Source organism: Pseudorasbora parva, chromosome 3 (genome assembly GCF_024679245.1).
Source record: "Pseudorasbora parva isolate DD20220531a chromosome 3, ASM2467924v1, whole genome shotgun sequence".
Taxonomy (NCBI): Eukaryota; Metazoa; Chordata; class Actinopteri; order Cypriniformes; family Gobionidae; genus Pseudorasbora; species Pseudorasbora parva.
Genome location: NC_090174.1, coordinates 28909578 through 28934183, shown reverse-complemented (window position 1 = coordinate 28934183; position 24606 = coordinate 28909578). Strand labels below are relative to the sequence as shown.

The window sequence follows — 24606 nt, the reverse complement described above, 5'->3', positions numbered from 1 at the left end:
AAAGACCCCTGAGGAACACGCTTCATATAAACACATAAAACAGGCTGCTTGTGTGGGATTTTGGTGTTTTGAGTGTGGACCCCTACATGCACAAAGCAACCACCTCCAGATAAAGCACACAGAGCCACTGACACACACTGAAAGCAGCACACATTAATAACCTACACACACTAACACACACAAAGCCCACACGCTGCCCTCTCTCCCACTAATGCTGCTTTCATACTTAAGTATGAAAATACAGCTTTGACACATGCATATTTAATAACTCATATATAATTATACCACACACAAACACTCTCTCCAACACAATAAATCTCTGCCCTTTTTGAGAATAGGCCACATACTGTATACCATACAAAGAACATTTAGTGTGAGAGCCAAGCCTGAGGTAAGAGAAGCAAGTCTGATATAATAAAAAGGTCTAATAAATAGTCATACTACTGCTTGTAAATGAAAATGACAAATATTTTCTTTGCTTTCAAAAGCCATGCCTTGATTATTTTTGTCTACACTTTTACCTCATCTTATATTAAATATAGTTACAGGTAGAAATTATCCTCTGGTTACACTGACTTTTGTATCACCACGTGATACAAAAGTAAAATGAGTTTTAGATGGGTTGTATCTTGCAGTACTGAAAGTGAATGAGCTTATCACTTTTTTTCTATGGTTTGATGATTCACTCTTTTTGTTTAGCTTTTGGCGTGAATAGACTTTAAAACTGTTTCAGCACAAACTGATTCCACCGCGCGCACACAAACACATGAGCAAGCACTTGTGAATACACACTTCTGTATGGGCAGGGTGAGTGTGAGTAAAGCTGAGAATTCAGAATTCAGCGGTGTGATGAACACGCTGGCATTTCAACCTCTCAGAATGGCAGACACATAAAACACAGAGAGAGAGAGAGAGAGAGAGAGAGAGAGAGAGAGAGAGAGAGAGAGAGAGAGAGAGAGAGAGAGAGAGAGAGAGAGAGAGAGAGAGAGAGAGAGAGAGAGAGAGAGAGAGAGAGAGAGAGAGAGAGAGAGAGAGAGAGAGAGAGAGAGAGAGAGAGAGAGAGAGAGAGAGAGAGAGAGAGAGTGCGGCTTCACTCACCCATACGGCCTCTAATGGTGAACATTCTCTTGTCCATCTCTTCATCTCTGTTCCACTCTATCTACACATCTTGTCATTCTCTGGTCCGTGCACATAAACAGCACTGTCTAAATGAAACTATACAGTTCTGCTTGACAGTAAATGGCTCATGCCATGCTGAGCTACTCTCCCAAAACACACTCTGAAAAATCTGAACAGAATGATGATCTCAATGGTCTAAGAGGCACTTATGCTTGCAATTACAATTATGGCTGTTACATACCCAGCCATCTTCATTTAATGTGTGAAGCTATATATCATATATTATCTCAAAATCGAAGTGAAACTGTAATCTGAAATCTACAGTCTAAAGCTGTATTTCTCTTATGTTGTAGCTGCATCTCTGTAGACAATCGGGAAGAAGGAACAGCATCTCTCCAGCAAATATTGATCCTCTAAATGCAGTCAGACTAGATGGTAATGATTCAACTGCAGCCGCAGCAGCTCCAGCATCAGGCAGGCCTAAACTGAATCCTGTACATCAAGACAGGCCGCCAAACATTCTCACATTGATCTTTATTGATTCAGTTCCTGAGGAACACCACGGCGAGAGTCACGACCAAAAGGATCCCGCAAACAATCCAAGAAATCTTTAAAGCGAAAAGAGCAAGCTGTCTCTGCGCTTAATCATCTCTTCAAACCTGACCTTTTCTGCATCAGACCGCCAGTGGTTTAACATGGTCCTGCTGAACCCTCACAACAGATTAACTCATTGACATTGAGAAAAGTGAACACACAAAAACAAAAAGAAGAATCTGAATGGTTAGATAGGGGAGTGCATTATCTGAATTTCAGATTAGAGTGCAATTCTCAATTTCAAACAAACTATTAACTATGACTTTTGCCTCAGCTAGTGAGATAGCTGTTAAGTTTAGGTAAGGGATGTAGAATATGGCCATGCAGAAAAAGGCATTCATATGTGCTCTATAAGTAATAAACAGTAATATGTATGCTAATAAGCAACTATTACTCTAGATAATTGGACCCTAAACTAAAGAGTTTCCCAGAAATTAAGTTATAATGTGGCAGAGATCATGGGGTAATTTCAAAACATATGCTAGATAAATGACACTAATGTGTTTTACATTATCACATGGTCCCTGACATCCAGCGTGACATTACGTGACATAAAATGTTTCAATAAAGTAATTTAGATCCTGAATATAATTTAAATAGACATTAAACAAAAATACAACTCTGCTATGTTTCTATTAAACTTCCTCTCCTCTCCATCCCATCAAATCTTTATGAAATTCCAAATAAAAGTTTGAAAGAGACCATTCGCATCTTGTTAAGTCGAGAACAGTTCAGACCGGTTCCGGAAAGACATCTTGATTTGGGAAAGAATGTTTAAAATCGACCAACAGCCTGAAAATAGGTTCAAAAGAACGATTTGTTTACAAATCGGACATTAATAATCTGTAGCAATATTTAAGTAAACAGAACTCAAAAATGCATGCATATCAACACTAGACTCAATCGATATTAACAACTAACGTTCTCTCAGCCATGAACTGTGCAAGAAGAATTAAAGGGTCTCAATCAGAAGTTCAGAACCTACGGTATATCCAAACAGGGTTTGCTAGCTCTCTGTTTCTATTGCAAAAGAAAAGAAAACAAGAGAAAATTTTGCAATGGGCCCACAAAGCCCCATCCTGGCTTTTTTTCCTAATAAAAAATCCCCTCCCATTACACAGTTCTGTCACTGCAGTACAGTAGAACCATTGTTTCAAGAATAATAAATTCCCCCAACAATCCATCTTGTACAGTGCAATCATTAATACAATAATAGAAATTTTATTTCACTATTTTATTCCCATTATTCTGTTTTAGCAATACATGATGCAGCAAACTTACAGCCCTTCTTAATGGCCCGTAGGCTATACATATTGTAATTTAAAAAATAATAATAATTGCATTTAAACTTTATAAACTTGTTAAAAACACGAATAGAGCACATTTCCTCAAAAACGTTAACTGAATGTAGTCTAATATAGGCTGAAAAGAGACAGGCCTCCTCCGCGCATCATGTATGCAGGTATGAGCGCGCGCGGGCAGTTGACCTTGCTGCTGCACGCGCACCTGAGCATTACAATAACATCCATTAAAAATACTATGCATTATCATCAAACTAAGGGCATTAAAGACATATTTCCACATTTATAAAACAAACCCTGACAGTACAATCATAAATAGTCTTTTCCACCAGAACTAGAAATCAAATCTGGAAGTGCACATCGCGAAACGTCATCACTTACTCGCTGATTCTTCGTATTATTCATGTTGGAAGAGTGGCTCGAAGCAGCTCGAACTCCGAAATCACCGCGCGGTCTTACGCAATCCAGCAGAGCACATCCACTGCAACTCTGAAATGACCAAGTGATCAAATGTCCATTCCTCCGCAACTATCAGTGCGTGGCTGTCACAACGGTAGAGAGAATAGCTAGGGACCGTCGGTGTTTGACACGGTCATCTGGTCGAGCTCATCTCTCAGCTGTCATTAAGCCGCACGCTCTCTCGCTCGCGCTCTCTCTCTCTCTAGTCCAGAGGGGGTCAACACGAGCTGCGGTGATGAGTGTGTGGGAGCCAACCAGTGAGGAGAGGGGGCGTCGGTGCTGCTGACTTCTGGAGGTTTACAGTCGCGGTCCGGTGTATGTCCATCAAAAAAATAAAAACATTTACATCAGGTTTTCCTAGAAAGCTAGAAAACAGTTACAAATATACACACCGCGTGCCCTCGTAGAATGTTATAGCCTACAGAAGTCGCGCGATCAAAACAAAGCTGTCAGTCGAAGCGCTGCTGGACCACACCAATCTTTCTCCATCTTCTGTCCTCGTCCGCTTCAAATCCACGTTGAATTACATCACCCCTCTAACAATAGCAGGGAGTGCTCGAAATAACGCTCCTCAGTGGAGCAGGTGGAGAGAATATGGTTCAGATCATCAGCACGTGGGTTAAACCAATTAAATCTTTATAAAGCAGCGAGAGTCCAAAGAGACAAAGTTGCCAAAGAGCTTCGTGATTAAAGATGCATACATGCAGAGGTGCAGACCATGATTAGATGACACAGTATATTTACTCAGGGGCTTTCAAACCTTTAGATGCTGCAGCCACCCTGATTATAAACTTCCTATTGCTATTGGATTAGAGTAGCCTATTGTTAAAATGTATATAGCCTACCTGGAAAGAAAGGCAAAACTCCAAAGCTAAAGGTGACAATGGCAACATTTATTTCTTACTGTGGATATAGCTCCACAAACAAAGTGCATTAGCTGTTATTGGATTAACAAATCAACTAAGGTCTGATTTCTGATCAAAAGCTGAATCCATTTTTTATTTTGCTAAACCCTGAAACCCAGTTTGAACACCAGTCAAAATTAAAAAAGTACTATGACATTACAGTGTATTTTTAACCATTTTAATTATTTCAAATAACTAGTATGCTACATAAATATGGCTATAGTAATATTTGATTGCCAGCTGATAACACCCCACTATCTCTAATTTGTAAGGGTTAGCATTGATTACAACATAAAAGAAAAGACTATCGACATTTCCGCTTCATGCTGACTTTAAGACTTCAGGAGATTTTCTGGTTAAAGGTGCACTATGTAGTATTTTTGCAGTAAAATATAAAAAATAAAAAATAAACACTAGGCCAGTGTTATATATTTTAACCAAGGAGCCGGGACGTCTGAGGGAGACGACCCTCGGTTTCCGGTTTTATTCTGCAGAAATGCTTTACTCTGTGTCCCGTCCCGTCCCGTCATAGTAAAAGTCCCGCCGTTCGTGAGCCGTGTGTTGTTCAACAATTGCTCCAGTCGCCTTGCTCAGCTCCACAATACTCTGTCCTGCTCTGCTTCATACAACAGTAACAATAATAATCACATTGTACATGAGTCCTATCCCGATTCTTTTCCACCGGCTGTGAGGTGAAGACCACATGTCCCAAGATTCTGCGCTCAAACTCGTTGTCATCAAACTACGCCTTTGTTTTGAATAGGCGACCTCTAGCGGACAGAAAAATTACATAGTGCAGCTTTAAGTTTCTAATAGTTTCTTTCTATTAGTTTAGACATATAGACAAACAATATGATGCCATTTACTGCTCATCAGATGCTGATAGTGTTCATTATCAGGTTTCTTTCTCAAAAGCAAACAACCCTGTAATAATGATAATAATAATGATCACGGCCCCATGCTTGTGTAACCTGGTAACCCAAGTCAACAGCATTTTCATCAATCCTGTTTTGTTGCACACAGTCTAATTTAGTTGAACCACATGCAGTCCTAGTGCCTGCTCAGGGTAGACTGAAGCCAGGGCTATGACAGACAGGCTCTTAGATTCATTAAGCCACTTCAGATGGCAGTTCTAGGGGGCACAGTGGGTCGTATTCACCCAAGTGGAAAATAGGTGAGGAGTGAGCCAGCAAAATGAAGATGGATGCCAAGAGGCCCTGTGTGCTGCTGTTGGGTCCTTTTGTAGGATACACTATCTGTGTAATTGAATAGCACAATCAAAAGCACACCGTAAGATCAGAGTGACATTGGATTATATAAAAAATACATTGTAATAACAACATATTTGTTTCTTTTTTGTGATTTGTAAGAAGGCAAAAAGAGAGAAAAAAGTGCCATTCTGAATAAATGTAAATAATTGGGGGGATTGGCTGAATGTATTGAGCTAGTGGAAGAGCAACCAAGAGAGGGAAACGGAAAGAAAAGGAAGTGAGGTACTTTAGAGAATTGTCTTCCTAAAAATCAATGAACGTGGTGAGAAACAAGCAGAGATGAAAGAAAGCTTTATAGAGGAAAAGGGATTTTTGATCTGACACCATTTCACACACATCCTCAGGATGTTCTGTACTGTATGTGCCCGGGCTGTATGTACCTCAACACCCATGTGGAAACACATATCCAGCAGTCAAGGAATGTTTTTTATAAGAATAATCGGTGCAGTAATAAGATCCGTTTAACAACAGCTGCATGCGCTAACTGCAGTATTATTGGTCACAAGAAGGAAGAGTATTTGTCAGGGCCACAGACTACACATCACAGAGTAAAATTAGCCTTGTGCTAATACAAGAAAGACAAAATGAGAAGGAGGGGGGGTGGGAAAGAGGGGGGAAAACTAAGACAGGAAGCCAAGTGTAGTGGAATGTGAGTGCATTATGTATTTGTGAGGATAAAGTAAACATCCAGACTGAAAAGCCAGACGTCATTGCACAAAGGCACAGGGTCACAGAGTGGCCTGCTAGAATATAGAGAACACAACAGATTTTTAAAGGCAAAATGATGAGATTTAGTGCAACTCATTTAAAATTTGATTAAATGCTTCAATCTGATGGTTCAAGACACTTGTCTTGTACAAAATAAACAGATTTGAAATGATCTCACTTGCCTTTGAATTATGTCTGAGTGAGTACATCAAGCATGGTGTTCAGCCTTTATAACCATCCCAAACATTCCCTTATTGGCTTGTGATTTCCGATTTCTACCGTATTTACTTTCTCATTGGAAGGCATGCTTTTTTTCCCAAGCAAACAAAATCTTGTTTCCTATCTGAGGCGTGTTGACCTTGTCTCTGCAGTTTGTTTCCTTCCTCACCATATACAGCATCTAAAACAGTGCCTTTTCTTCCATCTTGTTAACATCTCACTGGTCTTGATGTCACAGATGCATTGTACTGTACATCATTGTAATGTCACACTGTATTGTTGTAAAACCAATAAATTCTTAGAGAAATATATGGCTAGGATTTCTGCCCTCAGGAGGGGCTGTGCGTTGAGGCAGGAAATGAGCAGTGTGGTTTGGAAGTTGACCACATACCACAACAAGAGGAGCACAACATGAGATATTTAAAATCTTCCCAGTTTCATAACAGAATGAAAGGAAACAAATCCCCAATGGTAATATATTCTCATAAACCGTGGCATATCCAAATATACAAATCCCTATTTTAATGTATAAATATATCCAACCCATTGCGTTTGATATCCATTATGTTAGTTTAGTTAGTGTCCCTTTGCTGACATTTGTTAAATGTATCCTTACACACAAAACTAAATTTTTTCAACAGTAAATGAGCAGTTATGAATCACTGACATCACTGAAAATACACATTTGAGCAGCAGATAATATACTGTAGACCTGAAAACACAAGCTGGTAATGGTGGTGTTCAATCAGTGGATTTACTAAAAGGCTTTTGGAAGTATTGATTTTGGCATTATTGCAACAAGCCTAGCAACAACTCTGCTAGATAATTGAAAGCCCAATATTGATTAAAATCATAAAGTCTACTGACAGCATCCTAAAAACAACAAGAACAACAACAACCAAAATTAATAAAACAAAACAATAAATGGCATGGAAGAACTTTCACTATTGCGTCCTTCCTTGTTGTGCACAATTCATAACTCAATTAAGAATGGCTTTTAAATTCTAATTGAATTCCAAAATTTGAATTGGGGTAGCAAACTGAAAACTTAGTGCGTTCACACTTGTAATGTTTGGTTCGATTAAAACGAACCCTGGTGCGGTTGCTCGGTTAGTGCGGTTCATTTGAACATATGTGAACGCTGCCATCCGAACCCTGGTGTGCACCAAACAAGCGGACCGAGACCGCTAAAAAGATGGGTCTCGGTCCGCTTCCAAACGAACTCTGGTGCGGTTCGATTGATATATGAACGCAACACGGACCAAAGACCTGTAAACGGACCAAAAACCGGACGTAATGTCACAAGATGCGACGCATGCAGCTGATTTGACGACGCGGAAAGATCGGTGTATCCAAAATGAGTAACTTTAACGTTAGAGGGCAAACGTGGAGCAACAAGGAAGTGCCTAATCAATGTTTGGTCAGACGAACATGTTTCGAAAATGCTAGAAAAAACACACAAAAAGCATACCTGGCTCTTCTCATCAAAGTTCCTGTGTTGCCCATTATTAGCAGGTACAGATGACAGAACGGCCGTCTCTTTTCTGCACAACGGAGGAAATCCTGCTGCTGTTTTGAATGTTTTGAACATTTCATGAGCTCTTCATGAGTTCTCAGCGGGTAAAAATAATGCCACATGTACACGCATAAAATGATCGCGTTTAATCCAGCACACAGCGTTGTTTTGAACATTTCATGAGCTCTTCATGAGTTCTCTGGTAAAAAATAATGCCATATGTGTTACATGCATAAAATGATCGCGTTTAATCCAGCACACAGCGTTGTTTTGAATGTTTTGAACATTTCATGAGCTCTTCATGAGTTCTCTGGTAAAAAATAATGCCATATGTGTTACATGCATAAAATGATCGCGTTTAATCCAGCACACAGCGTTGTTTGGAACATTTCATGAGCTCTTCATGAGTTCTCTGGTAAAAAATAATGCCATATGTGTTACACGCATAAAATGATCGCGTTTAATCCAGCACACAGCGTTGTTTTGAATGTTGTGAACATTTCATGAGCTCTTCATAAGTTCTCTGGTAAAAAATAATGCCATATGTACACACATAAAATGCCCGCGTGTGTAATCCGCACACAGCATTGTTTTGAATGTTCGGTAAGCCAGCTCCTACGTCATATAAACCAACCAATCAGGTTGTGAGCGTCTCCGTGTGCCTTTGGTTCGGTATCTTTAGGTTCGCTGTTAAAAATGCCCGTGTGAACGCTAAGCGGACCAGGACTATTATGTTTGTTTTTGTTTTTTGGTCCGGACCAAACGAACCAAACGAACCGAACTACAACTGTGAACGCACCCTTAGAAATCAAATGTAAATGCATGAAAGCAGAACAAAAAATTCAATTCAATTCAAAAATAAAATTAAGTTAATTTCATTCATGATTAATTGAAAAGCACATTTTGCCAATACAAAAGTTTAAAGACAGACATACAGACAGATAGCTAGATAGATGGATAAATAGATAAACAGACAAAGGGTTAATCTATAGAGTAGGTGCCAGCTCATCTCTAAGACTAGGCATCCCCATTCCTTAGCCAATGGGAGCCAATGCATCATCTACAACGCAGCACAGTAAACTGGATTAACCTAAAGGATTCTTGATCACGTCAAGATTACATACACATGCGTCTATTCTTCAGTCCATTTTATGTGCTTGTTGACAGAGACATGTACTGAGCAGCTGACCAGAGATCAGTTTCCAAGAAAAGGTTGAGGATAGAAATGGTAAAAATCTATCTAGAACATCCTGATAGTAAATAAGGGTTGTCCGCACCTGCAGTCTTCAAGGGATAGTCTACACAAAAATGTATTTAAATCATTTACTAACACAAATACCGTTCCAAACCTGTAAGACTTTCTTTCTTCTGTGAAACATAATAGGAGATATGGACCAAAACTTTTTTTTAAATAAAAGTAAATGGTAATAACGAAAGCATTCTTCAAAATATCTTCAGCAGAAGAAAACAAAAACTTACAGGTTTGGAACGACATAAGGGTAAATGATGGCAGATTTTTCATTTGCGCAATACTCAGATCATCTAAAGTGATTTAGTGTTTATAGTGGCTGATAATACTGTAAACTGTACTGACTGGTGGTGAACCAAGACCCATAACTGGACTCAAGTGTATAGTAAAGATCCAGCTTTAAATGTACCCATAAAACTTCTGGAGTTAATGGCTATTTTATCGAAGTATAGTGCAAAAATAGTGCAAACATTAACTAAAAATAACAAGGTTTTAAAAACAAATCATCTCCATATACTTCATCTGCTTCAGTCCCACAGCAAAAGTTATTTTACAAAGGGAGCCTTCTTCCCTGACCTTCAGTTTAACTACAAAGTTGGTGACATTGAATGACATCAGGGTGTTGTACACTGTAAAAACTTTTGAAATTAAACATTTAAGTTGATACAATGAAGGAAATTTGTTTAATAAATAGAAACTCAAAATATTATTGTATCTGAACCACATAAAAAATTTGATAAATCATGAAAATAGCACAATTTAGGTTCACTGCGTTATCAGAAATAAAACACACACAATTACCCAATATGCTTACAAAATCTTATAATAATATTTTAATAAAGGTTGTCGAATCTCAAAAAATGTTCAATGAATTAACTCAAAATTTTAATTTCAATGAACTCAAAATTTTAAGGCAACCAGGTAACTTTTTTTCTAAAAAAATTTTTACAGTGTACCAATGGCATCAACAGACAGTCTGCTCTCCCGTCAGCAACTGCCGCTACATGGATGGCAGGAGTCGGGTCGATAGAGATGGAGGCTGACATTGCTTAACTGTTCGCACAAGGAAAATCTATTTCCACCGGTGGAGCCATAAATCTACAGCAACGTTTTAGTGATGATGCAAGCAGAGAATTTTAGCTCATCTATTTCATAGGTACGGACAGATGCCTGAGCACTAGATCATGAAGAGATGCCACTTTACTGCGGGGAGGTTAAAGGAGGAGAGATCTGAATGAATGGTTTTTGAAATTGGAGAACAGGTCAAAGTTGTGCAATATGGACACAAATCATGTTTTAATGAAAATAAATGGGTAATATAAATGTCGGCACATACCTGGGCAACAGTACCATATAACGCAATTCTATTACTCAGAGGGAACATAATGACCTGCTTAAAAGGTCAAAAACAGTTTTCTGTGCCACAATACAAAGTCTTCGGTCTTAAAGTCTTCAATTTGAGAACTTGCTGAACAATTAACTAACTCAATCATACTGCTTTTTAGAGTAGAGAATCAAACATTTCACAGAAGGACTTAAGTTTGAATCCGGACTGGGTCATATCCTGATTTTGATAAATACAAACTATTCAAACTATGCTACCAGTTTGTCGCTATGTCATAACAAAAACTTTAGATATACAAAGACAGTTCACACCTATTTCTTATGGATGGGAGAAACTGGGACATGCAATATGGCAGAATACGTCCTGGTTTCTAAATAAAAGAGCCAATTGGTAAAGTCATTGCATCTTATGGGACAGTTGATGAAATATGATGTAATCGTGAGTTCGGCAAGCAGTTAAAGCTATCTACACTCAAATAAATAGGACTTGGTTTTGGATGCCCCAAATGACTGGACAGAGGCGTTGCAAATAAGGCCACCGAGTGAACAGACTTTGGTCATAATTAGCATAAATGAACTGTATGTAAAACTAGCTTTTTTCCCCAAATTAATTAATTGTCAAATTATTTATTTCTAATTATTATTTATTATTTCAGCAATTGTTATGATTGTGTTTTTCGCTGGTTTAAATTAAAGGGGGGGTGAAATGCTGTTTCATGCATACTGATCTTTTTACACTGTTAAAGACTTGGAATCCCATACTAAACATAGACAAAGTTTCAAAAGTTAAGGTGGACGTTTGATGGGAGTATTTCTTTGCCAAAAATACTACTTCCGGTTAGTCATAAGTTTCGGCAAGTTTTTTGAGATCATGCGTCCCCTTTGACGTTAATGGGGGCGGAATTTCCTTGTATGGGCCTTACGGACAATTCTACCGGAAGCGCGTGAGAGAGAGAGAGAGAGGGAGAGAGCGAAAGTAACAGGCTACGCCCATCAAAGCGCTGGCTTGTAGGATGCGCTGAACAGGTGATGTGCACATAACAATGTCACCAAAAAAGTGCGTTTTTGGTTGCCAGACCAAGACAGTCCTGCACAGATTCCCCAAAACCCCGCGTTAAGGCAACAGTGGATGGAATTTGCTTTTCCGGATCAGCAACTGAGTTGCGCGAATGTTTATATCTGTTCGCTGCATTTCGGTGCCGACTGTTTCATAAACAAGGCCCAGCTCGACGCCGCATTTTCCCAATCGCCTAATGCTGAAGGATGGAGCAGTCCCAACGTTAGAACCGCAGGCGGTGAGTGAGACTGCTTCAAATGTCTGTGTTATTGCCAATGCTCATCAAGTAGCCCAAACATGATCACGTATAGTTAATTGATCAATGGAGCATGCGATGTGTAGTGCGTGTACATTTGTTTAGCTGGCCACTATATGTTTGTGTATTGTAAAAGCACTCCAAACAACAATACACAAAGAGGGGGGAAATATGTTGAACTAAATAAGTACGCTTCTTCATTCAAATGTGCTACTATTCCGTGTTGTTTACACAAACCACGCGTAAACACACAAACACACGTGCACAACTGCACTTCCCACATGTACACCTTCAAAGACAAAAATACGACGATATAATTCAAGTATAAATATGTAAATAACACAAGCCGCTAAGCATATTATATAGTTAGTGTATAACTTGTACCACATAGAGACGTCCTGCTCTAGTCGTTTTTGCTGCTGCTCCTGTTCAACTGCAGCCTCTGGGTCTGATTCCGGATCATAGATGTATGGCTGTATCTGATTAAAAGCCATATTTTTATTTTGAATAAAGTTTTTTTCCCGCTGTTAGGGATGACACAGCTTTACGACGCACTCAACTCAACACAATAGCAGCAGCGAGCACACGTCATTATTTAGCTCCGCTCACACGACACGCCCCCACCCGCTCGGCTTTTTTCGGAAAGACTCGGAACAGCGCATCTTTCTTATATAATTATAAAAAAAATAAAGACTTTTCAGAGATATGCAGGATGCATTGCTACTCTATAGGTACTCAAGATTGACATGACACTGACTGAAACTGAGTGTTTCACCCCCCCTTTAAAATGCATGATTTCATATTTATTGACTTTATATCTATCACCCAGCTCTGGCATTGGCCATCAAAACACTTATATCGGTTTATTTCTAGTCCCGATCCTTTTCCTCCTTACTCTCTCTGTCCCTTTTCTGGTTGAAAAGAAAAAAGCAGCCCCAAAATTAAGTGTTATTGGAGAACTAATAAATCAATTTTATCCCCAACATTAAAATGCTCTGACACAGCTGAAAAAGTGGTGCAGAGTTGAAAATGAGCAATAAATCAAAAACGTGGTCATGCAGACAGGCCGCACATCATCTTCAGAGTGCCACAGAAAAGAGTACCAGGAGGACAAGGGCTCTTTTTAAACTGTATCTGATAAGCCAAGCGGCCCACACTTCAGCAGCTCTATCCCTGGAGCCTGGCCAGATGGTTCCCATCAAACTGTGCTAAGGATGAACAAACAGCGTAAAGTACATTATCTCATCCGTGTTGATTGAAGCTTTTGAAAAGCAACAGCCATAAATTGCAGAGGGTAGAGGTGTGCCGGTTTTTTATACTGATGCTAAAATGACTCTCCTGTTGCTCCATTCACTCCTCTGTTCAAAACTACCAACGTGAGGCTTGATTCAATTACACGGCCTAGCGGACTCCATTGGCTTCATCTGCAGGTGGTGAGAGGGATAGGTCACCGCATAAACACTGGCATTATAGACCAAGAAAGAACAAGTCTAGCTGAAACTCTTAGGGAAAAAAGTCACTATCAAAACATAAAACTTTAAAGGGTGTAAATTACAGCGAGTGGTTTGTCCTTAGTATGAAGAGCTTTTGTTTATCTAGGGTTTCTTTTAACACAGAGAGCAGCTGACTAGGCACTGCCAGAGCAGTCAAGCTGCTCTATGAATTAAAAACACTGCTTTCCCATCCAAACTCAGTTCCTTCTGATACTGTGAAGCAAGACATATGAGTCCAGAAACAGCAGCCAGATTCAGTTCAGGCTAAGTTAACTAGTTCTGCTGGTATACACAAAACCAAAAACAAATAAATGTAGACTGCTGTTATTAATAATAATAATAATAATAATAATAATAATATAATACAAATATTTTATCTGTTCACACCAACACAAGAAATTACTTTGGTTTTTCATTATGATGTTTGTTCATACCAATGTGAATAAAAAAAAGCCAGATGGGCTGAATGAATTGAATCACTATAGGTTGCACTTATAGAAAAGAAGAAATATCCCAGTTACACAAAATACACTAAACGACACACCACAACTTTATGTTTCTGACACCCGTTATGGAGAAGAAAGGAAGCCAAACATGCATTTCCAAAAGCCGTTCAGATTTTGGTATTCGCTTTGGTGTTAATCAAACGAACAACAAATAAAGTGGGGGTCAAAAAAAGCATTTAGTCAGCCACCAATTGTGCAAGTTCTCCCACTTAAATGAGAGAGGCCTGTAATTTTCTTCATAGGTACATTTTCAACTATGAGAGACAGGAAGAGAAAGAAAAATCCAGAAAATCACATAGTCTGATTTTTAAATAATTTATTTGCAAATTATGGTGGAAAAAAAGTATTTGGTCACCTACAAAAAAAAGCAAGAAAGGGGGTTGGGGAACCTAGTGAATGACCTGTAGAGAGCTGGGACCAAAGTAACAAAGGCTACCATCAGTAACACACTACGCCGCCAGGAACTCAAATCCCTTAGTTTGCTTGAGAGCATTTGGATGATCCAGAAGATGATTGGGAAAATGTCAAAACTTTTTGGTAAAGTCTTTTTGGAAGTCTGTTTGGAGGAGAAATAATGCTGAGTTGCATACAAAGAACACCATACCTACTGTGAAGCATGGGGGTGGAAACATCATGCTTTGGGGCTGTTTTTCTGCAAAGGTCGGCTAATGCGTTTAAAGGAAAGAATGAATGGGGCCATGTATCGTGAGATTTTAAAGGTCCCATTCTTCGCATGTTTTCAAAGCTTTGATTATATCAAAGATTAGATCTGATTTGGCAATATAACATGAGTTCATGTTTCGCGTGTAAAAAAACACAGTATTTTTTACACAATTTACTTATCTGTACAGCGCTGTTTCCTCTGTACTAAAAACGGCCTGATGATTTCCTTGTTCTATGAAGTCCCTCATTCAGAAACACGTAACGAGTTCTGATTGGGCCACCGCCCAATCAGAGTGTTGTGATTGGACAGCAGCTTAGCGCACTTTGCCCAGAAAGGTCCCGCCTCTTACCATAACGGGGAGATGCAAGCGCTGAATGCATGCTCTTCTCCACGTGGGAGAGCAACAAGACCACGCCCCCTTTTTTACGTGTTCTTGTGGGCGGAGGGTTAGTCAACAAACGGTTCTAGCGACGTGATTACATCCCTGCACTTCCTGCTGTAGTCCAAACCGGCCGTTCGCTGTAGGCTTTGAAAGGGAACTTCTGTTAAATAAAATATCTCGCTTGGCATTGAACTTTGAGCTTTATAATTTTACAGGTATTATTTATGCTCTAACAGCAACATTACACACTAACTAAAGTTTCAAAGATGGAATCGCGAAGAACGGGACCTTTAAGTAAAAACCTCCTTCCATCAGTAAGGGCATTAAAGATGAAACATGGCTGGGTCTTTCAGCATGACAATGATCCCAAACAACCCGCCCGGGCATCAAAGGAGTGGTTTTTCAAATTATGGTGGAACTTATTTTCTACCATAATTTGCAAATAAAATCTTAAAAAATCAGAATGTGATTTTCTGGATTTTTTTTTCTCATTCTGTCTCTCATAGTTGAAGTGTACCTATGATGAAAATTACAGGCCTCTTATCTTTTTAAGTGCTCCCACTTAAAAAGATAAGAGGCTTGTAATTTTCATCATAGGTAACTTGCACAATTGGTGGCTGACTAAATACTTTTTTGACCCACTGTACAAGATAACTGGTTCCAGATTCTTCAACTTCTATTCACTGGTGCTAAGCAAAATATTCAGTTCATGTGTGAAACATATATACCCATTAACTGAATTCCGAGGGTGCAGACTCGACAGATTCAACAGCAAGTCTTATCTTAGAGAAATGAGGCTCATTTTCTAAAAGCATAACATATAGAATGCCAGAGCAGGGCAGGAAAGACAGGATAGTTAATAAAGTAAGCGAACAGGGCTTTAACACACTGAATGCTAGGAGGTGTTTTCCAAAGGAAGCTGGCTCGAGTTGAGGCATTTGGCTGGTTCCTGCACAAAGAGTGTCCATTCAGCCCTGTTCCTGACTACCCCAAGGCCCAGGCCAGGAACGATAGAGGCTGCGCTTAGGCGTGGGTGACAAACTACAATGCCCTCTTTCACTACCAGCCTATGCCCTCCTCCCAATACCCCACCCAGCCAGAAGGGCATGAAAAGTGCCAGAGCCTTGCAGATACAGGGCCTAGTCACGAAAAAGCAGTTACACTGAGGCTCCTTGAAACCCAGTTTTTATACTGAGAACTGTGTTATTTGAAAAGAAGCAAAGCATACAGTAGTGGTCAAATATGTACACCTGCTCCATTTCTTGACATAAATCAATAAAGACATCTGTTTGTGAGTAACACTGAATTTTATGGCTGTGATACAAACTGTTGTGGCATCATTAAGCGTTCGAAACAGCTTGGTCTATAGTTTTGTGGCGATTGCGTAAAAGGTGGGTGTGGCTCTGTGACTCCGCCTTCTTTGTCCAGGAAATCTCTGTTCCTTTTGGGGTGCTTCTCAATTCTTATTTGTGCATACTCGTTTCCTTTCCTCCCAGCTTAGCTCCATCCCTTCAGGATGTGGTGGAAGGAATCAAGGAAAAGATGCGAGGACAGAGGATTTGAATCAAGTTAAATTATCTATCTCGCTCCCTTTAGCGTCACTTAGCGTTGTCAATTGATGATAACTCTACACCACTGGAATTAGCTAGCAAGGAACTTTGTTGCGGTACCATGGGTGCAGCAGGCACAATGATATTACGCAGCGCTAGGGATGCGCGATATACCGGTACTGGAAAAATACCGGTATATATTTTATTTAAAACGGTACGATATCATGATTTGGCACATTTCGGTATATGCTGCTGTTCCGAAGTTCACCGCTAGATGGCAGCGCTCTACCCAAACTGAGCCGAAACAACCCGCAAATGTGACAACAACATAGACGGACAAAATGGATAAAGCAGTTGAATCTCACTCAAGATGCCCAAAACGAATTAATAAAGAGAGGAGTAAAAGTGACATTTGTAATGACTTTGCTTATAAAACTGATGAAGAACCATCAAACCTAGCCAAAAAGCATCTGTCACTATCCTGACTTTATGACTTCTGAAGAGATCGACAGGTCAGTGAATCATTCAAACCATCTCATTTAGACATTTATTTTCTTTTAACACTGATCAACGCACACACATAGCCTAACATAAGATCAAATATCACAATCTCCAGCGTTCGTTTCAACCAATGACATTTAGATCTCATTATATTTGCACGCGTACTATTGTACTATTTATATTCGCGTTAGACACAACCGCCTGTGTTTATGTGAATAACTTACTCACTAAAGACGGACATTTGTACATAATTCTGTGTATTTGACTGTTTAAGGAAACTTAATGTGTAATGTGCGAGCGTGACTAAGTGACAGGCGTGTGTGTGTGTGTGTGTGTGTGTGTGTGTGTGTGTGTGTGTGTGTGTGTGTGTGTGTGTGTGTGTCGTATGAGCTCATATCTCCTGTAACTGTTATTACGAAATGCTATAAAATCACTTGCATGTTCAAATGATTTCCGTTATCCATCCCGAGACGAGCGTGAAATGTTGAATATGATTATGCAGATTGCTTTAGTGTAGTGCGATGTCTTTTGAAACCAGAAGCAATTTGCTAATTTTGAGAGATTTTTGCTGAAATTATTTCTCACAAGAAAGTTTTCAAATGACTGATTTGATGTGATAAGCTTTGCTGATTAATTTACTAATAAACATTTGTGGTAATTTCCCACTTTATAAACTCAAAACTTGCATAATTGTTCTCATTCGCGTGCAATATACCTGCACTAATATCAGACCTTGTGGTATCGATTTAATATTGGTACATCGGTATTAGATTGTGGTACCGTACCGAAGCCAAAATTGTGGTATCGAGCCATCCCTACGCAGCGCCTGAAAATAGTCTCCAGCATGCTCTCTGTGCAAGCAGGATGTCACATTGGTTATGTTGACGGAAGGTAGCCTATTTTCAGGTGCTGTGTAATATCATTGTGCCTGCTGCATGCATGGTAGAGCGGCAAAGTTCCCTGATTATTATGGAAGAATGAGAGTATAGTCCCTAGCCATATCAGTTTGGAAAACTTTTAATTTTCCATCGGTCTTTGTACACAATGTAACTATACACATCACAACATGTATATAGGAAAATGTTGGCGTTATTTTGTCACTTAATGAGCAGTAGTTTAGATGGAGCGGTTTACCTCCTTGTGCTAAGCTAGGCTAGCGGTGGGTGAGTCAGACAGAGTTATGGCACGCACGGAGATAAAAATGTATGGACTTATTTAACTCTGGGAGATACAGTCAATAAGCTGAAGTCCCAAAAAGTTGACGTTTTCAAGTACTTCAGCACTGGCAAGATGAATCTGTATTTAAACTGGGTTATTAATGTAGTAGAAATGTGAAATTATTTTTGAACTTGGTGCCTAGACTGAGAAAAGACAGAAAATGTATTTTTGTCTCATGAGGATGAAAGACAACATTTCCCAGAATGCTTCGCTACCCTACGAGGCTACTCCCAAAGCCACCCCCACTAGATTACTGGATCATTTGCACACTCCGTTCATTTTCATAAAATCTGTTTAGTTAGTGAACAGACACTACAATTAATCGAGATGTGTTATGGGCTGGGACTTCATCGACATAGAATGCAAAAAAAATGGCCCCGCCCATTGTCCAAATAGGTAATGGATTTTGAATCTGCAGAGACCGTGTCAATTAAACTCCCCCTGTAAATGCCGCATCTACAAGACATCCTCATTAAACCTGTCTCCAACATGACGACTACAATCTTTCGATTAATCGTACGAATATCTATTGATCTAATATGACTTCTGACCTGTAATGTTGCCAGAATCATAATCATACACTATTTGTTCGTTGGCCAGAGAACACCACGACTAAGTTTCTCCCAAGGTTTTTTTTCTCTATTCTGGCCTTGAAGGAGTTTTGGTTCCTTGCCCCCATCGCCTTTGGCTTTTGGCTTGCTCAGTGGACACTTAAATTTCAACTATATTACTGATCTGCCCGCATTGACACTATATGACTAGCTAGATGACATCCCCGTTTTCTCCAGAGTGGCTGTACAGCCGAATTCAATTCTGTTGCATTATTTTCCTGTTAACACTGTAAAGCTGCTTTGAAACAATTTGCATTGTAAAAAGAGCTATATAAATAAAGGTGACTTGCTTTAAATAACGGAGATCTTTCATGAGTTTTCTACTAAATATTTCAGTAACAGACATCATTTATGTTGTTTTAAGCCATACAAGTCTTTAGATAAAAATATGCAAATCGCTATGATCAGCGCTCACCACTGTCAATGTTGTTGTTGTGTTAACTTTGTTATAGGAAAGCATACAGCACATTCATCTAAACTCTGCTCCCAGCAGTGTAGGTGGTGTCATGATGTTGCTATAACAGTAAACAAGTATGCTCAGCTATTTCGAATATCTACCCCCAAGCAAAGAACAAAAAAGAACTTTGCTGTTAGTATATCAGGGTCTGTAAAACATCACAATCCATAACAAAGCTAGTTAAACACCTTTCCAGCTGAACCAATAGAATGAAAAGAAGACCTTGTTTTACTATGGATGGATGGGTAAACGACAGTAAATGTCTCTGGCATGCGCACATTGATGACCTCTAACCTTATGAACCCTGAAGAGAGTCACGTTTGGCTCAGGCTCACCACTGGAGTTCATTCATCTCAATGAAATGCAAAACTAAGCTTATATGCATTCCAAAGTTATATTTGACATTTCTCATGGCTGTTCAAACAAAGACGGGGGTGTTGCGGTGACATTTCGTGTCCAACATTATGCAGCTACGAGCTTGTTAGGAGGTAAAAACCGATATCAAGACAAGAGTTGTCTACTATCGGGCCAAACGTGACATTTACTTGCTGGAGTGTGGTGATTATCTGAGGTGGATTCAGGTCACACTGGGTTCTAGGTGAGGTGAGAGGTCTGTCTTTTCCCAAGCATTTCATCATGCTCTGGCTGGAGTTCAAAGACCCACAGGACATCATGGGTGGAGGCCAGAGTTACTAGGTCCTTTTTTCTTGTGCTAACACAATAATGTTCCTCTAGGGTCACTTTAGTTGCACGGCATACCATAAGAAATTAACGCGAGCAGCAGGCGTCATTCCTGCTGGGCTGGACACACAAAGGCCACACTGATCCACCTGAGAGGAGCAACCCTGGTAAACACACTGCTGAGAGAGTATAGAGAGAGCTCTGTATCTGCTACAGATCCGTGTAAACAAGCTGTGTGAATGGAAAGAGAAATCCCTAAATCCATGTAACTTGTTCAGTTCATTTTATTGACTCATTCCAAAGAAAAGGCGACAAGGAACTGAAGAGATATAAGGATCATATTGTTGCTATCATTATGCCCTTGAGCATTTAGGAGACTGTCACATGTAATTAAAATAATGTGAAATGCTTTGCTAAATGGCAAATAACGGATTACAGTCTTTATTGTCACATTATCATTCAGAAATCATTCAAATATGATGATTTGGTGCAAAAGAGACATTTCTTATTATAATCAATGTTGAAGCTGAGCTGCTTAATAGATGTGTGGAAACTGCGACAAACTGTTCACCCAGGGTTTTCAATGAACTCTGTTGTATAAGTACACTGTCACTTTTGCTCAATTTAATGCATCCTTAAATGAATGTGTCCTTGAAATGTTTTTAGATTTCTAGTTTCTTATTAGTATTACGTTCTAATACAGCTGGTGAGAATATCTTTTCTATGGTCTCCTATGTACCTCAATAGAAGTTCACAATGCCAGAAATGTGAGAAAAAGACCTTAATAATATTGCTTGAGCTAGCGTTGCTGTGTCGGGCTAGACTGGAGGCTCAAACAAACAGATCAATATTTGAAACAGAGGCACAGCACTAAAAAAAATATTTAAAAAATTGCTGCTTGTTCAAATTATTTTGTTAAAATGTGCTGAAGCAATTTAATTCTTTTAATTTTTTGTCACAAATTAATATGATCCACAATTAATATGATCCACTCATTTATATGAATCCACCTAAATTAGTAAAATGGAAGTTAACATAATCTTGAGTTGGGACTACATTTATCATATTTTTAGAAAACTGGACATTGGATCTGTAGTTCCCAGCTTTGCATTTACACTGCATTAGGAGAGTCAGTTTCGAAATGAACTGTTATTTTATGTGTTTTTCAGTAAAGGGAAAGACTTGTTAGTGGCTTAATGTTTCATTATGTTGGCGATTTATAGTTTCTGTTGCTTTTGAGTTTTGTGGTTGCCATTGCGCAGAAGAGTGGCGCTTGTGCTTAGGTTGTGGTTACATGACAACCATGTTTGTTGATGTGCAAATTGCCAGTACCGAGACCCATCTCTTACTTGCTCATCTTATGAGTTGTATATAATAATAAACAAAATTGTCTTTAGCATAACACCATGCGCTATTGCTAGTATTACACAGGAACTTACATTTATTGAGTTTGTTCAACAATACCTTATTTGTTTACTTGTTTGTTACAGACCTAAACAACTGAGTAAAATGTTTCTTAATTGAAATTTTTTTTTTGAGTAATGTTTTTTTACACAAATCAACCTACATACGCCTCTGCAGATTACAGTGGAGAAAGTATAGTTACAAAATACATCCTTCAGCAGTAGGTGTACCATCAGCAAGCTAAGAGAAAGTGACCAAAAGACCCATCCCTACCTGAGTCTTGAGTCCTTTCCATATCTACAGCATGTGGGTCAACCAGAGATGACATCATACCAGCCAATCACTCTCATTAAGCTCAGCTATTTCCTGTTCCCATCACCCATCACTACAAACAGGCTATGAATCACAGCTCTGCAGCAACAAAAGGTCGTGATGACACCGGGCAAGTGTTCTCCTGGTTTTTAGGAGACAGAGACATCGTAAAGGAAGGACACGAGAGGAATGTTCATGCTGTGCCAAGAATGTGGCTGCCTCGATTCTGAAATGGACTTGTTAAAACTTGAAAAGCCTGACTGCAACTGCTAGCTCTAACAGTAGTCCCCAATCATTCAGAAAACCACAGGTTCCTGCCTCCGCACCACTGGAGAATATATCTCCCCCTTGTGCAAACTCTGGCTAAGCAAAATCATTTACCATTTTATGTTGTCAGACAGCCCAGAAAGATTTTCCTCTTTAAATTAATCTTTACAACAACAATGGGGTTCACAACCTCTATACTGCCATCCAAAAAACACTGTTTAGAGGTTTTGAAGATTATAGGTGTAAGACTAAAATACAACACAAATATATATACATATTTTTATAGTTGTCAATGTTAAAACCAGTTGTGCCATTAAATACTTTTGTGGAAACTACATTTTTGGGATTTTTTCAAAAGTTCACAAGTATAGGATTTATTTGAAATAAAAATAGTTTAACAATAAAACTGTAGTAACTTTCGAAGCAATTTTATGTGTCCTTGCTGAATAAAAGTATTAACCCCCCCATAATCAGTTACTGCCATGTCAAGTTCTCATGTCCAAACATGATTTAGAAGGAACCCAACCTGTCTACAAGAAGAAGAATAAAGGACTAGTGGGCAGTATTTTGCTAGAGTCCATGTTTATATATGAAGATCACATGAGCGATTAAATTTAAACACAGAGTCCCTTTCAAACTGAGGCAGGCTTGAAGCTAATTGACTTCTGAGAACTCAAGACTGCCAACTGAGAGATGCATGACCATGAAGTATATGCACTGGGAATTTATGAAGATGTCCTTCAGCTCAAAAGAGGCGCCTCCATGTCCTTTCATTATCTCAGGCTTCAACTTTAGGGTCGCATTGCAGAATAGTGAGTACATAATCTGTCTACTCGGAGGGCAGGCACCCTGGAGGAGTGAGGTGTGATCTCAGCATGAGCTATGAGAAGCACAGTTTGGTCACCCACACAAAACCCCCCCAGAGCTCAGTGCAGCGACGGAGGCTGAGGCAGTGTTCAGCATGTCATTCAGTGAGATACTAGGCGTTCCTAACACACAACAGCTGCAGGACAAAAAGACGCCAAACCAAAAAAGTATGGTATTTGATATGTACTTATATTTTATCATATATGCGTCTCCTGCTTTCTAAGTAGTCAATTAAAAATACACCATGACCAACTAGTAAATCAGTATATGGGGTATCTGCCATATAACACTGCGATCTTGAATGGGGAAAGTGTTGTTGTTTTTTCTTCACACTTTTTGTAGCTTGACATAACATAAGGTATCAGTATGTTTTGTTCACACTGTGTGCAAAGTGTGCAAATGTTTCCAAAGATAAGACCAGTCAAATGACACTTGCAAAAGAGCTTATATTAGCTTCTACAATTTTTCACGGTACTTATAAAGTTAGGTACGGAAGAATTCACCACCCAGGCGGGCACAAAGGTCCAACAAGCCACACTTTCATCCCATGAGACTGTCTTGTGCGATTGCAGTTGCAGAGCAGGACTATTTGAGAAATAGTGCTGCTGTTTCTCTGTTTTAAGCAATAATGCCAAGACTGAACACACCAAACTAGCATCAACAACCAAACACCTTGTACATCGAAAACATAATTGTAAGTGTTTAGATACAACTTTGCCACACAGGGAAAACTAGCAGAGCAAGACCACATACGTGATCTTTCACACCTCATAACAAAATGAATTTAAAATTTACATTTTTTTTTTTAAATCATGACTGTAGGCCAAACTAAGATTTTTCATTTATAGCACTGCAATTACATTTTATTTAGAAAGCACTTGCTATAATTTGTATGATTTTTTTTAAATTTGACTTTAATATAATTTGATTTAGCTAATTAAAGGGCAAATAAAATTCAGACCTACTTTAGATGTCCGTAAGCATTTTAAAGTCAAAGGAGGGTTATGAGAATACCTTTACCTTTAAACTCAGGGCAATCTGACGAATGTATATCATATTGAGATCCTCCAAAATACGAAGTTTCTCCTCCATGTCTGCGAGTCTGTCTATGGGCATCATTCAAGAGGAAAACCAGCTCCTGATTTAAAGTTCAGTCTCCCACTGCTCTTCAAACCATCAATATGTCTTAGGAGTTGAGAAACATTATCGGAAGACAGGAAGAAGTTGACGAGTAGGCTATATGAATCACGACCCAAAACGCATCCAAATCCAAAAGCGTAGATCAAAGAAAGTCTTTTTTACATCACAGACCAGATGTGTCCGGAAACAACAGTTCATGAGATACGAGTAATAGGAAATATAATTAAAGTCGACTAAAAAGAAAGAGGAGTAAAAACTCTCTCGGCAAACTCCTCCAGCTGCTGTACACGACCTCCAAGCGTCCGCACGTCTCTATGCCTTCACAACAAATAGCGAGTCAATATAGTAGGAGACGCTCTCTACTGCATACAAAAATGACTATCTTAACGCCCTCAAATCGCGTTCTCGTTATCCCGTCAGTATAATGGGTCCTTTACATGCAGTATCTTTCTTTGAGTCCCATCTGTGCTGATGTGAGAGTATCTGTGTGCTCTAACAGGACTTTCCCCCACAAAAGGGCATCAGCGCGCGTGGACTGACTGTACCGCCTCATTC

At 39.3% G+C, this 24606-nt stretch overlaps 1 protein-coding gene across 4 annotated transcripts in view; it reads right to left on the bottom strand.

Moving 5' to 3' along the window:
- Positions 1-24606, bottom strand: part of rtkna (rhotekin a) — an 82355-nt gene that overhangs the window by 28749 nt on the left and 29000 nt on the right. Inside the window, exon 1 of one of the 4 annotated variants that reach the window (XM_067438301.1) lies at positions 23932-24543. The exons of 2 other annotated variants lie outside the window; for them this stretch is intronic. In XM_067438301.1, the coding sequence (XP_067294402.1) occupies positions 23932-24030 (99 nt within the window). In that variant the 5' untranslated portion in view covers positions 24031-24543. Of the gene's footprint in view, positions 1-3395; positions 3997-23931; positions 24544-24606 lie in introns of those variants that run through there. One more of the 4 variants, XM_067438302.1, reaches the window with a different exon arrangement.